Source organism: Alligator mississippiensis, chromosome 4, assembly GCF_030867095.1.
Source record: "Alligator mississippiensis isolate rAllMis1 chromosome 4, rAllMis1, whole genome shotgun sequence".
Taxonomy (NCBI): domain Eukaryota; kingdom Metazoa; phylum Chordata; order Crocodylia; family Alligatoridae; genus Alligator; species Alligator mississippiensis.
Window position 1 is genome coordinate 109,715,867 of NC_081827.1, and position 14,538 is coordinate 109,730,404.

At 46.5% G+C, this 14,538-nt stretch overlaps 1 protein-coding gene across 4 annotated transcripts in view; it reads right to left on the reverse strand.

Moving 5' to 3' along the window:
- Positions 1–8,133: 8,133 nt before the first annotated feature.
- Positions 8,134–14,538, reverse strand: part of DENND2A (DENN domain containing 2A) — a 70,621-nt gene continuing 64,216 nt past the window's right edge. For 3 of the 4 annotated variants that reach the window (XM_019489335.2, XM_014608721.3, XM_006268210.4), the window contains 5 exons: positions 13,335–13,376; positions 10,811–10,928; positions 9,844–10,107; positions 9,366–9,452; positions 8,134–8,885 (listed from right to left, as the gene is read on the reverse strand). In XM_019489335.2, coding sequence (XP_019344880.1) covers positions 8,854–8,885; positions 9,366–9,452; positions 9,844–10,107; positions 10,811–10,928; positions 13,335–13,376 — 543 coding nt within the window. In that variant the 3' untranslated portion in view covers positions 8,134–8,853. The remainder of the gene's footprint in view (positions 8,886–9,365; positions 9,453–9,843; positions 10,108–10,810; positions 10,929–13,334; positions 13,377–14,538) is intronic. The other variant, XM_019489334.2, reaches the window with a different exon arrangement.

The window sequence follows — 14,538 nt, forward strand, 5'->3', positions numbered from 1 at the left end:
TGGGCCATGAAGACATCTCTCTCACTAGCAGTGTTTCCTCTGGAAGCACACTAGCATGGCATTGTGAAGACACTGTGGCTGCTCATGCTTTGTGTCTTCTCTAGACATAAATTTCCAGCTCTGGGGCTGTCAATCCATTACATTTCACAAGTGAAAAACTCATTGGGTACTAATAGATAAATCATACTTTTGCCTAGAACCTGCATTTTCTTTTTCTTTTTTTGCTGTGAAAAATGTACGGACTAGATTGGCCAGTTTTTGATTTGGATCATATTTCCTTGCTGCCCCTGGGTGGAAGGGGGCTAGCACCTGTGCTCAAGATTGGGACTGGGAACAACCCTCTGGCTGAGAAGAGTACCACTCAGCAGTCAACACCATGAAGCGTCTCAAAGGAGAGCCTGGTCCAGTAGCATAACAGGAGTAGCAACAGTGGGCACATCTACACATGCACTTTAATGCGCATTAGCCTATTTTAATGAGCATTAAAGCATCACAAAAAAAATGCTCTTTAGCTAATGCACATTAAAATAGGCTAATGTACCTTTATGTAGTGCCTCATAATGGAGGTACTAGATTTAATGTGCATTACCTAAAGTGCATTAATGAATGTGTGGACATACCCAGTTTTGCCTGTGGACACAGTGAAAGACAGAGAGAGCACCTAGTGGTGACAGTGTGTAATCAATCATCTTTGGTATTTAAAAATATATGCTTTTAAAAGGTAGCTCAGAGACCAAATTACCCCCTTCATCTTATACATCTCTTTCCAATCTTCCCCAGTCATACACAAACAGGTTGCCAGCAGACCCACTTTGTAAGCACACTCCCGCCTTCAAAAGCTATTTAGCCAAGTTTCCAGGCACACAATTGGAAAAGATTATGCTAGATAGGCACACGCAGGTCCAGGCACATACGCACTCAGGGATAACTCAGGTGTTGTTCCTGAGAGGGGAGTGGGAGAGTCTGGGGTGGCATTGAATGGGGGAACTTTGTAAGCGGCATCAATCAGATTTGATGGCATCAAGTGAAAGCTAGGATTTCAGTGATGCTGACAAGCAGAAAGAGGAGGTGGGATGGGGTTGGGTACATCATGACTATAAAAAGGCTTCAGCTATCCACACAGAGCAAGAGGCTGCTCTGATCTCTGATCTGCCCTACAAACACGTGGGTTGGGCAGAGGAACACCAGGCACCTGAGACAAGGAGTTGAAGCCTAACGATGAAGATTTATGCACTGACCATCCTTGCTGCCCTCCTGGTACAGGCCTCTGTCCTGGTTCAAGGTGGGGCAGGGTGGGGTGGGAAAGAATCGGCAGCTCCAGAGAAGGAGCTTGTGGCAGAGAAAGCAAGAGAAGCATCTCCGCTATCAGATGGAGCAGATGACATGCCAGAAAGCAGCACAGCAAAGAGTCCATCTCCTGCAAGAGCGTGGAAGATAGCAGGAGACACTGGGGCCACAGCTAGGTCCCACAGCAAACCAGCGACCAAGCCACAGCTGGGAAGCAGCAAACAGAATGCCACTAGCAAGCAGCAGAGACCCCAGCCACAGCAGGCCCTCAGGGCCAAGAATAATGGACTGAGCAATTTCTTGAAAGGCCATGGGAAATTCAATTCTGACACCGTGAGTATAACACTCCCCCCTCCCTTCCACCTCAGACCCTGGTGCCCACCCAACAGATGCATCCACCATGGTCAGGAGGCAGCACTGGTATATCGCACCATGCGATAAAATATGAAAGACCAATAAACAACAATTAATGACAAGGAATACAGGCATCCTCTCTCAGAGACGGAAGAAGCCAGAGTGCTGAGGGTTTGCATGGGGTAGACATGGTGAAAGAGGCATCAGGCTCTTGGCCATTGCCTAGCAACCAATTAAAGCTCTCAGGTGGTTTTCCTTGTCTTTGCCTAGTATGTGTGCAACTGCAGGCAGTTCTGTGATTCAGCCAGGCCGATCCGCCTACAGGGCAACGTTCCCTCTAAGGTTTAGCGATCCGTGAGCAATCCTGGCTGGGAGTGCGTGGGTATCTCAGTGTGCCCGTCTCTCCCACCTCCTGCAGTAGCCTGTGGCCAGGTTGGGGCGGGTGGCAAGCAGCCAGATGCAAACCTGGCGGCGGCAGCAGGAGGAGCACTGGCACCCCCTTGCTACAGCACTGGGCACCCCCGCTAGCCATGGCCCCCTACCACCTTCCCCCACCCCCTGTTGGTATGCCACTGTGTGTATGGCATTAAAAAGTTATTGCGTGGCATGAAGTTTTTATTGTGCGCAGCTGCACATGCGTACAGCTTAGAGGGAACTGTGCTACAGGGCTTCGGGTGGGCTCAAAAGGTATCTGACTCTGACATTCAGAAGCTCATAACAAAATGACAGGGCCCTATAAATGGCTTCTTTCAAGTGCTGTCCCATAGCCATCAACCACTTCCTTGGGTGAGACAAAGAGTATCTTTTAAGGCTAGACAGTTGCCACAGTGCAAATACCAGTGCCAGATGGCCTGTCTTTGCCAGCAGGGAAGTGTCCCAGCACCTAGGCAAGCTGGGAATCTCTTCAGAGTAACGCTACATTGCAGTCTGTCTCATCATTAGTTTTCCGAGTAAACGAATGAACCAAATGGACCCAGGAGATTTAGATCCAAGCTGAAATTAAGAGACGTGAAGCCCATTCCCAGGGCCTCTGCTTCAAATCTAAGCAAGCACTTTGTGACACCTTCCTGATACTTTTCACCAACAATTATCATCACCTGGATGCCCAAATTCAGGCAACTAAATAAATATGAGCTTCAGGCATCCAGGCTTAAAAGTTGTACCTTGAAAGTACAGGCAGCTTGCGGGAAGACAGCTGAGGGGATGGAGGGCTAGTGCTGGGTTCCATCTCCTGTCAGGGTGTGTAGCCGTGCAGTCACCAAGTCCTTGACCTGCCTCCAACTTCACTGTAGAGGTTCTGTGTCAGTGCCCCCTCCATCCCAGTTCAATCTAGGCAGCTTTGTCTTTAAGCATTGATAGTATATGTAATGTGGGTCACCATAGCTTGGTTCCTCTCAGTCCAGAGGGCTTGGCTGTCTTTAAAATGGACCTCCACTGATAGCCCTTTCCAAGTCCAAGTCCTTCTGTGATATCAGTTGCATTGGCAGAATGTGTCCTGAAGGGAAAGCCTTTCTTAGCTCCCTCCATATTAACAGCCACATTCAAATTATAGCTTCGCTTAAATAGGAAACTAATTAAGAACCAAGAAATACCATAAAGAAAAGCATCTCCTCAGTTCTCATCTAGGTAACAACTACACAGTCCTAACCACAGTGGACCCTAAACCCTATCAGCCCTGCCTCTGGACTGTGCCCTGCCCACTCGCTTCCAAACAGTAGGTGCTGAGTTGCAGAGAGGAGCACGTGGATCTGCCTTGGAGCAGCTCTGCGCACACATCAAGAGCATGCCTGAGACAGGGAGCCTGAGAGCAGCACTGGGGTACATGCTCAGGGCCGTCCCAACACTTGATAGCAATAGTTGAACAAGCCAGAGCCCCTATCTGCAGCCTCATTGCCGTCCTCAAGTGCATCTCCCCCAAGAATGCACATCCTCTTTCCTGGAAGGGGCTGTGAGTCACGTAAGGAAACCAGCTCGTGGTCTGTGTCCTTGTCTTCAGGGTCTGGGACAGAAGTTTCATAAACTGGTTTGATCCAAATCAGTTAAGTCTGTTACAACCAGGTTTATCTTAACCCAGTTTCAGCCATTTTGAAACTGGTTTGTGTGTATTGAACTTCTGTTCTGTTTATGTGTAACTTCTGTCCCTAGTTGTCACACCAAATTATGTGTAACTTCTGTCCCTAGCCTGGGTGTCCACACCTATTAGCTTCAGTTCATCTTCAGTCCCAATCTTCTTGCTCCTAGCTCCCCGTATTGGGCCTTGCCTCAGTAGCAACAGGGGGTGGGTTCCTTCCTCAAGGCACATGGTAACAAATGTCACACAGATAATTCCTCACACAGCAGGACTGACTTACTCCCCAGGCACGGTGCGTGGTGCTGCTAGCTATCCCTGGGTACTGGGAAACACTAAATTGTTGGTAGAGAGCCACAGCACCTGCACACTGCAGGACTCATGCAGCTGGGCGCTTCCTTTAGCCTCACATGAGATACAGCTTTTAGGGTTTTTCCCCGCAATGTTACCTTTTTTACTTTTTAATAACAGACACTGGAGCCCTCTGACTTGCATAGTGCTTCATAATCTACCACTTTAAAGGATGTTAATTAAAGCTGACATCCAGGTAATGAAATTTTACATTCAGCCTCTTTTCTAAAAAGAAAGTGAGAAGCTCATCGCATGACATCATCTGAGTAAATTTTGCAGATCAGCTTCATTTTCTCCTGGATTCATGCACATCCTTCAGGCTGTCTGTCTGGGGAGATTAAGTGGACTTCTGAGTTAATTTAATTGCCAAACAGCCCCATGCTGTCAGCTCAGAAGGGCTGGAGACAACAGCCCATGACAAGTGCAATCCCTGGGACTGAGTGATTGATGCTGGTAACATTTTTAATGATTAACTAAATGGGTCTGTTTATGAGACAGCCTCTGGGGACCGCACCATAGCTTTGCATAGGAGCTGCCATTGCTGCTCTCCAAAACTTTCAGGTAGATTTTTGTGAAAGGCGTGTAAGACATTAGGTACCTAACTCCCCATGGCAGTTTGAAATATGTGCCCTGTGGCTTCTGCCCTCCACCTTTGCCTTGAGAGAAGAGAAACTGTTCTCACTTTGCAGTCGCAGGGGCAGGGACTTGCTGAGGCTGCAGCTGATCCTCCAGTGCAATTTTTTGAGGACTCTGAACAGCCTTACCTGCAACCTTAGCAAGTTTAGGAAGTGAAAGCAGGACTCTGTGTTCACTTTAAAAGGCTTCAGATTTACAGTCAGGGTAGTAGTGGGCCTCAACTTAGCTCCTGGACTGTGAAAACCCCACACCTTAGAGCAAAGGGTGCTTCAGAACTGGAACATTACTCCTAATGGCATGGCTGTCACCCCAAGCTATAGTGAGCTACACAAAAACTGGCACCCCAGGCCCAAATCCCTCTGAACTAAATTGAGAGCAGAGGAGGGAAAAGACCTAGGGATCTGCACCGACACTTGGTTGGTTTGGGCCCAGGCACAGGGTAAATGTGTTGAGTATAGCTAGTAAAGAAACAAAACCCCTCACCTGTTTGAAATAAAATGCATTTACTAGTGCAACTATTATGAGCTGGAATGAAAAATACCAGTCGAGGCTGCTGAAAAGCGCGGAGTTCACTTGGGCTGGAATTAGTTAAGTAGCATGTATGTGCATGCACATGTCAGTATTGCAACGGGCTCTGCCCCCTCTCTCTTCCCCCCAGTATGCCTGTGCTGGGATTCAGTCTAGGACCTGTCAGAAGCCCTCAGACTGTGATGGCTGCCTTGGCCTCTACACTTGCAAACTGCCGAGAGGGAAGTGTGATTTGAAAGCAGTTTCCAGGGAAACAGGTATGTTACAGCTCCCACCTCAAGCAGCACGGTATAGCATGCAATGCATCCAGCTCCCACAAGATGTAGCGAGGTCCTAGGAGCTGTATGTACATCAGTTGAAAAAAAGCAAACATACACCCTGGACTTTTTCAAATCACCTCTTCGTAATGCTCGTAGCGATTCCACTAAGCTTCACCAAGTGAACAGCAGCAGGGGGTACAATGATGGCAGCAGGAGCATTTCACCTCTGACAACCCCCGGCTGAGCGAGGCACATGCTATGGAGAATGGTACATTTAACAGGAGGGCACATGACAGCTATATTACATATTGCTTTGCTAATTAGTAGGTTGTTTATGTGCATTTGAAATTCTGGTTTCACAACGATTGTTAATTGCTATTATGGTTAGTTTGGCTCAGGAAGATACATACTTTCCTCAAAGAGGCTGTGCTAGATCCAGTTGGAATTGGTGTGTTGGGTAGCAGCTGATGCCGCATACAACTGGTAACTTACAACTGGGACACAGAAGGAAATGACGTCTGTCAGACTCCCCAGACCGTGTGAGAAGAGGAAAGATGGTCCCGCAGCATAGCCACAGGCCTTGGAGTCAAGAAACCCAGGCTTTGTTCCCCCCTTTGTTCTGCCACAGTTTGTGTGCGCGAAATGAGTGAAACTCAATTAACCTGCTCCGTTTCTTCATTTGCTTAACGAACATATTACCTGGTAGAACAGTTCATTCATTAATTTGTAAACCTAATTCAGTGTAGAGGATGGAAAGCAGTCTAGAAATGCTGCCCGTAATTAATATGCAAGTAAACAAATGTTTATGTAAATATGATCAAGTTGTTTAACTAACACAGGTCCTTTTAACTTACTCATACACTGACTGTTCTCAGGTCTATAAAGCTAATAGATCTACTAATCAAAGGAACTGGTATAAGGAGGTTATAGTGATCCAGTCCCCTTATCAGGCTCATTTTGCATGTGTTTTCTGCAGGTGGATTCCAGCAAAGCGTGCGAAGCACATGAGGCACGTAACCCTGCTATGGCTGGAACAATGTAGCCCCGTGTCAAGCTGACAAGGTTGCACTGCCATCTAGAGACCAAAGCTTTCTGCATTTCTTTATAGATTTCATTTTTCTGGGTTTCACTTTAATAAGATGTAAGCACGCCACACACAAACCATGTAACACTGTCTTCTGTAAGTCTTCAGTACTCCTTCCATAAGCTACATAGGTTGAATTCATGCTGTCCTTAAGGCTACCAGTGAAACTACTTCATGGGCTACCAAGCCAAGGGCTGGAGGGCACCTTAGATTTGTCCTGCTACAGGCAGACCACAAAGGAAAATGAGCATAGCTATGATCATGACCTGATTTATCCTGCACTCCAAGGGTGGGTGTTTTTCATTAAAAGCTGCCAGTGGTCACAACTCTGGTTTCATCAGGATCACACTCAGCATGAAATTCAGCTAAAAGTTCAGCTACCACCAGAAACGTCTCAAGAAATCTTTCTGGGTCTTTCCTTGCTGTGACTCCAACATAACTAGTATCCTTCAGACCTGCTACATTGCTCCTCACAATGCAGCCATCTCCACAACCGGAAGCTGTGTAGCCATGCTACTAAAGGCATACTGATTAGGACAGCCATTCAATAGGACTAATTAGTCCGCAAAGAGATGACTGCACTGTTTTTGGTTGAGGTGGTAGCATGCATGCTTCACGGCACCACTACCAGGCATAGTATCTTTACAGTGCAGAGGGGGCTCAGGGGCATTGCTGAGCTCTGTTTCTCCCTGTTCACCTGTCATTACATTTCCCCTCCATTCTTTGAAGTATAAAGAAACAGCTTTTGTTAAGGGAAGATAAATTAAGGTGGGATGTCGCCACCACAAGACTTTCAAAGCTCTTGGTAGTTGCAGTGTTCTGATAGCTTCAGCAATGATTAGCTAGGGTCTTAGCAAAGCACAGAATCAGAGAGCTGTTGAGACTGGAGAAGACCCATAAACCTTATCTATTTGTTTTACTGCCTGATTTTGCCCAGGTCATGCAACTATAGAACAAAACTGGTGGTCTTAAGTGATCTCTTCTGCTGACTCTCTATAAATCATAACTTGCACATGTCATAGATGTTCAAGTGACAGGAGAAGACGTGTGGCTTTTTTGTCAAGTAAAAAATGATTATAAACCACACAAGTGGTATCCAATGTGAAAAGGATATGGATTTTGTGCAGGTAGATGGGAAAGCTTCTAAATAAAGCAGATTGGTAAATGCCACTTGCTGTATTTTTGTTGGTGGTGGTCTGGGTTTTTCTCCCGTTTTTTGGTTGATCTATCTGAAAAGTGGCCGTTTTAAGAAACATTGTAGGTGCTGCAGACCAAAGAGGCAGGGATCAGATGCCCTCGACCCCCGGGCTGTGGTGTTCAGTGTTGGGGAGAAGAAAGAAGGAAGCCTGCTTGAATTTCTAGAAGCCTGTCTCTCAGACAAACCCCTGCTGGAGAGATATTTTGGGGGGCTTTATGTGTGAAAGCAAGACGTGGGAGAGTGCTTGAACACTGGAGAGAGCATGGATGAATGGGTTGGAAAATGTAACTATTCAACCACTAGATGGCCTGTTGGTCCATCTATAACATCTGACAGGAGAAAAAAAGAATTTAAAATTCATAGCACATTTTCTTTTTACATCACTCATTTTAATTATACCAAATAAAGTTCTCAACTTAGACAATATGAGGGAAGGCGTCTCCAGGTGCCACAAGTCCCTGACACAGCCACCTTTGCAGCTCCTGTGGCTAGTTGGCAGGTCAAGTTCTCAGGAGGTGTAGTGGTTCCTCCTCTGGCTTGTTCTCTCGTGAGTAAGCTCTCCCCTGCCTAGTCAGCAGTCCTCGGTGTCCTCGTTTTAGTGTGTGGCTATTTTCATACACTTCCTCTATTTCTCCCCTCCCTTTGTCCTCCATCATTTCGCATCAGAAGCTCAGTCTAGGGTTAGAGTCTTCCATTATGACATCCAACAGTGCCACTTGGAGGGGAGGCAGGGCACAAGTAATTGGCTAATAGTTGTCCTAACCACAATATAAATAGAACAAAAAAAATGGTTTAATAACTAAGAAGTCAAATCCATTTGGAGGTCTGCAATACGCCAATGCAGAGTTCAGAGTGCTTGGTCCAGTGCATGTTACTGTAGAAGTCCAGAGACCTGTCCAGGCTGCTCCATCGCCACCTCTTCCTCTTCTGATGCTGCATTCACGCAAGAGCAAATCCTCCGGCATTCAGCTCCCAGGTTGGTCACCCGTTGGGAGCAGGCTAAGTGGGAATGGTTAGTAACAGTCTGTCTGGTTTCTGCTGAATTGTAAACTCCTCCTCTTCCATTGAATGGTGGCACTTGTGGCTCTTATTTCTTGTGAAGGAATTTCATTTTGCTACCTGAAGGGGATTGTGACAGAAAAACAACCTTTACAAAGAGACAGTTTTAGCTCCATCTCTTGCTCCATGAACCAGGTAGGGCAAGGAGAGCAGTGGAGCTAGACCATAAGATTTTCCCCACTGCCAACACTAAGCCTAAGTGCAGAGCCAACAGGATGGAGTCATGGTCCACTACAACTGGTCCCATGAGACCCCCATGTGTCAGCCAGATGGGTACAATTTGACAGTGACCCAAGACCTAGAGTTCTCCCTCCTTCTCCCCTACATAGGGGTGTGGACAGCTATAATATCTGAAACGCTTCAAATGTCTTGCTGTAAAAATGGTAGAGGCACGCCACAAGGAATACTGAAGGAAACCAGTACTATTTAGAAGTGCTTCAAAGTGCAGCTGCACTTAGTAATGTCAAATCACTGATCTGGTGATACAGCAACAAACAGTACCGACCCTGGACAAAGGCAATACCTGCTCTGGCAACTTACCTAATCCTTTCAGGAATTTATTGACTCCACTCTGCTCCCCACTAGGAAGGGTTTCCAGGTACTCCTGGGCACGTACCTCAAACAGACCTTCAGGGAAAGACAGCACAACTCTTCTCATTCCAAATACAGAATGATGCAAACATTAATCAAATCTCAGAGTATTTCTCTGAGGTCATACTTTCTCCTGCTTTTACAATTAAGGAAACTGAGGAACAGAGCAGTTAAGTGACTTATCCAAGGCAATGAGAGAGCCTGGGAACTGACACAAAAACTCCCAGACCTGACTCAGATCATCCCTTTCTCAAAGGTGACATCAATGCAGTCTTTCACAGGCCTATGGACATAACAGCCTAATTCCAGAGCTAGGACTGGTGTTGTTCTGGGAGATCATCTTGGCTGTTGGTGTTATTCTCAGAGTTATTGGAAGTTTGGCAGCAAATACATCACAAAGCTATCTGACATAAGAAGAGACCCCAACCTTTGACCCCTTGTTTCCGCAGCTCCCGTTCCTGAATGAAGCCCCCAAACATCTGAGTTTCCATGAAGACCTCCAAGAATCGGCGCAGGCTCTTGGAGGAGACAGACTTGCGGAAGGCCTCCTTCTGCAAGGTCCGCTCGTCTCGCTCACCAGGGGTCAGGAACAGGGAATAGTGGCCCACAATTTCCACAAAGAAACGGACAAAGGCTTCTGACACCACTTCATTCAAGGGGCTGGACTCCAAGGAACAGGTTGCAGAAGAGGCTGAGAAAGACACAAGGTGAAGATGGAGCTGTAAGGCTGTGCACGCTGTAAGGTTTACTTTAAATTGGCATTCATGGCTGTGGCCCACACCACTTTACCAGCCCCGTATATGGCCTCTGCTGGGCTCTGTAAAAACAGTATCCTGCACTTGCCTGAAAGCAAGTAGCCACTCTGGAGGCAGAGTACCTTAACAAATACTTTCCATTGAAAGACAGGCTGCTAGCACTCCCAAGATACCATGTAGCGCACTTAGCCTGGCTGGTGCTCTGCCTTTGTGCCATCAGACCCCACAATAAAAAGCTGCTCAAGGATGGTGATCTGTAACCTGCATTGCCACTTAGGAGACCCCAGCTCAGCTTATGGACTCACCCGCTCCACATTAGCTGTGTTGTGGAGACATCATGCTTGGCCTGGCTGGAGAGCCTGGCTTCACTCACAGGGCCAGCATTGCAGTGTGATGCCCAGCTAGTTGGATTATGGCTGCTCCCAAGAGCTCTGTGGCTTTGCAGGGGCACATGAAGCATAGACACATGGGGCTGAGAGTGAAGGATCAGTCATGAGTGGTCAGTGGTGAGGGGATGAAAACGCTAGCCATACTGTTTCTGTAGGCTTCAGATGAACTGTGCCTTTGATTCAAATCTGGGCCCAGAGCTAAGAAATAGTCCTTTTTGGGGGGAGAAGACAGACATGTCTCAGAGCTTACCCTGCTTGCCATTCAGAGTGCCCTCCTCCTTGTCATTACCCAGCTCATTCCTCTGCTCCAGGATGTGCTCAAGTGCTGCTTGCAGCTTCCGGGGAAGAATAGAGTCCTCATCCTCCATCTAGAAACACATGCACTTACTCAGGGACTCTTATAGTGTGAGACTTGGACCAGCTCTGTGAACCTGCCTTTTCCCTCACCTATGTCACATGGAGTCATGAATACAGAAGGCCCTGTCAAAGGCCCTGTCATAATACCCTGATAATGATGATAATACTGGGTATTTACATGGAAGTAGCCTTCCATTCTTCCTTTGAATAGTAAAGGGGGAAAATGGCCTCATTCTCAAATGCACCTCTTACATCAGATAGGTCAGTCTGAGATCCTGCCTCCCAGCCACGACTCCATTCCTTAGAGGAAGGAAAAGTGTAGTTCTGGAGGTCTGGGAAGTAACACAGTGGGGAGTCAAAAGGAAAGGCTTTGTTACATCCTGGCTCCTGGAGGTGGGAAGACCAATGTAAGCCATGAAGAGACGGTAATACAGCCAGAGCAGGTGATAGAAAACAGCTACATAAAGAGATAAGAAACATCCTTTATCCTGCACTGTATCTCCATGAGAGAGAAGTCCTACTACCCATTTTGTACAGATGTGAGCCTGAGGCTGAGAGGGGTTAACTCACCCAAGGTTAAACAGGGAGTCTGTGGTTGAAATGGGAGCTGAGCCCAGAGCTCCTGGTCAATCTGATCTCTTTGCCAGAAAATGTGGTTCCTGCTCTAAATTGTTTGTGCTGTGCTTGTGATTCAGAAGGGCTGGATTCTGTTTAACATGCCCTGACCCCTCCCCAGTGTCACAACCCAATTAAGTAGTGCCCATGTCACAAACAAGTAAAACCATTCAAAACAGTTTTTTTCTGCACTAGGTTAACTAAGGGTTAACAATAATGATAGTAACCGCTTTTTTGCTGCGCGTGTCAAAAAGAAATTTATAACTGCGACACTAACAGAGATAGAACTTAGCCTTCTGTGCTGTACATAAATCATTATAACTGGTCAGAAAAAACAGGGAGTAACCCTATGATAACACCCTAGCGAAAACCGCTAGATAATTGGCGATTCTAATTAAATTTATGACGTGGCGAAAAGCAATTGGCTATTACACAAATAAAACCCGTCTTCACTTCCGTGAAGAATGGGAGACCTCTGCGCACACACCTGAAAAACCTCTGAACATATGCGTGAGAATAACTGACAAATTGATCGCTTGCCAGTCTCCCCCGTCTCAACCTTATCAGACATAAATCAACGACCTGCCGGCCCAATTTTTTCTCCGTTTATCTGCCCGACCAACGAACTCTTATGCAGACCGACCTATGACCTACGAACCTTAAGCTGTAACTAACCAAGTATCTCTGACCTCCGCTATTCACCACCTTGACGGCGTGAGTAAATAATCTTGCTTTGCAACCGATAAGCGTCTGCCTAATTAATTCCATTCCAAGCGTCACAAGTACCCGCCTGACGGCCTTCTAAGGCCCCGGACCCTTATCTGCCCGGGTGGGAGTCAGGGAGAGCTGCTGGCCGGCTGCCCTGGGTCCCAACACCCAGAAGTCAGGAAAAAGGTAGTCTCATGAGTCTGTTCCAGAAATCTCCCAAATTTTACATGCCTCTTCTCCGGGTCACAGGGAATTGGAATCAATAAGCACATTTGTTTGCAGACTCATTGCCAGATTCCCCTTTACTGCATTTCTAGTTATGGTCCAGTAATGCAAGGACTAGAGGGAGGCATGTGAGAGGAACCAATGAAGCCAGAAACTGAAAGGTCCATTAACATCATACTATCTGGGAGGTGCAGGTATTATGATTATAGGGCAAGTTTACATTACAGAGCCTCTGCCACTATAGCTATGGCCAGCATAGCCACCAAGAGAAGATGCAACATATTTTGGTAGATGAAGTTTGCAAATATTGCTACAGCATCTCCCCAATCGCTATGTCAAAAGCAGGGCTGTTGGGCTGACACACCTAGGTCCACACCAGAGGCTGTGCTAACAAAAGCAGGTAGGCCAAGGGGTGTGATTCTTTTTATAACCTGGGGTGACACATATATGCCAGTAGAACATGGCAGTGTAGATCAGGCCCTAGTAGGCAGTATGGATTAGAGCTTCGAGCAAGGGCCTAGGAGTCAAGACTCTTGCATTTTGTTCCCAGCTCTACCTGGGGCTCAATCTGTGACTGAGGGCAACACATTTGCACTGCCCTTATGTCCCAGTTTCCATACTTCACAGGTCATGCAGTGCTTCATTCCTTGGTATTCACAAAGTACTTGGGGATTCCTAGATGATAGCACATTATACGAGCACAAAGCACCAGGACGTTATAGTTAAACAACAGTTGCCATCCAATCCTGCTTCCTGGTCTGCATACAAGCAGGTCTTCTAGCCAGCAGGGTAAAAAATGCAAATCAAGATACAAGGAGACAGAAGTAGTAGAGAGAAGTACCAACCCAATGGAGAAAAGCTCTGCTCACCTGTCTGAGGAACCGGTTATTAACAAGGTCAACCACTAGGACCTACCAACGAGAGAGAGAGAGAATGGGGAGTCATCGTTTCCTGTCATCAGAGAGAGTATCTTAAAGAAAAAATCTTGCCCTGCCCCATCCCACATAACCACAGCAGCAGGTGGGGGATATAAAATGCTGGCCAAAGGCAAGCCGTTTGTTGTGGTATTCTGACCACTTCACCACAGACCACAAAACGACAGCTTTGAAAGAAGCTTGCTCCCCAGCCCATCCCACCACGTCTGAAAACCAGAATCCTTAGATTTCAAAACAGTCAGCTCTACTGCTTGAGCTAACAGCCTTCCAAGGATGCTCTGGCCTGGTTTGCACAGCAAAGCATGAGTGAGTGACCAGAATAACATGCAGATTTATTATATACACCCATTTAATATTTATGCAATGCCCCAAAACCAAACAATAACATTTTTTAAAGATCAAATACATCATGTGTAATTTGTGGAACTCGCTGGCACAGGCGTATTGGGAGTAGTTTGTTCAGTGCAATTCTGAAAAGATCGGCTGTGTCTGAACAGCAGTGGTAGATATGGAGAAGGCAAAATATGGTAAGAAAAAAGAGGTCTTTGATCCAAGTTTGTCTTTGAAAGACATTTTTTTTTCCTTTTACAGCTCACTAATGGGCAAGAAGTCACAGTCTACCACAGGTATCCCCTGCCCTGGGGTCTGAGAATACTGTGGGAGCAAGGATGATAATTTTACCAGGTTATTTTGGGTTTGTGCATGTTTACACTTGCTCACCATCTGTTCCCGTCAGAATTACTTAGAGGTCTGTATTAGCTATACAGAAGGGCAGCCAGCCCAACCCTGGACAATCCCTAAAAAAGTAAAATTCATATATGACAGATTTAATAATTCAACCACTGGGAGTATTATCCTGACAGCATCACACAAAACTTTCAATAATAACTCCCCACTGCACCGAAATCACCATTAGAGTCCCCAGCCTCACCCTTCTCTCAACTCCCTGTGGGACTGGAGAAAAAAACAATCCTGCAGCATGCCTTGAAGATCATTGGGCACAGACAAAAGTTATGTCTGTCACACAATCAGCCCCTGGGAGTGCTTTAGAGCCATGTCCTGACAGAAGTGCATGGCTGCAGACCACTTTAAAAGGGATCGATCCCATGACAATCTGAACCCTCCTTACATGAGGGTT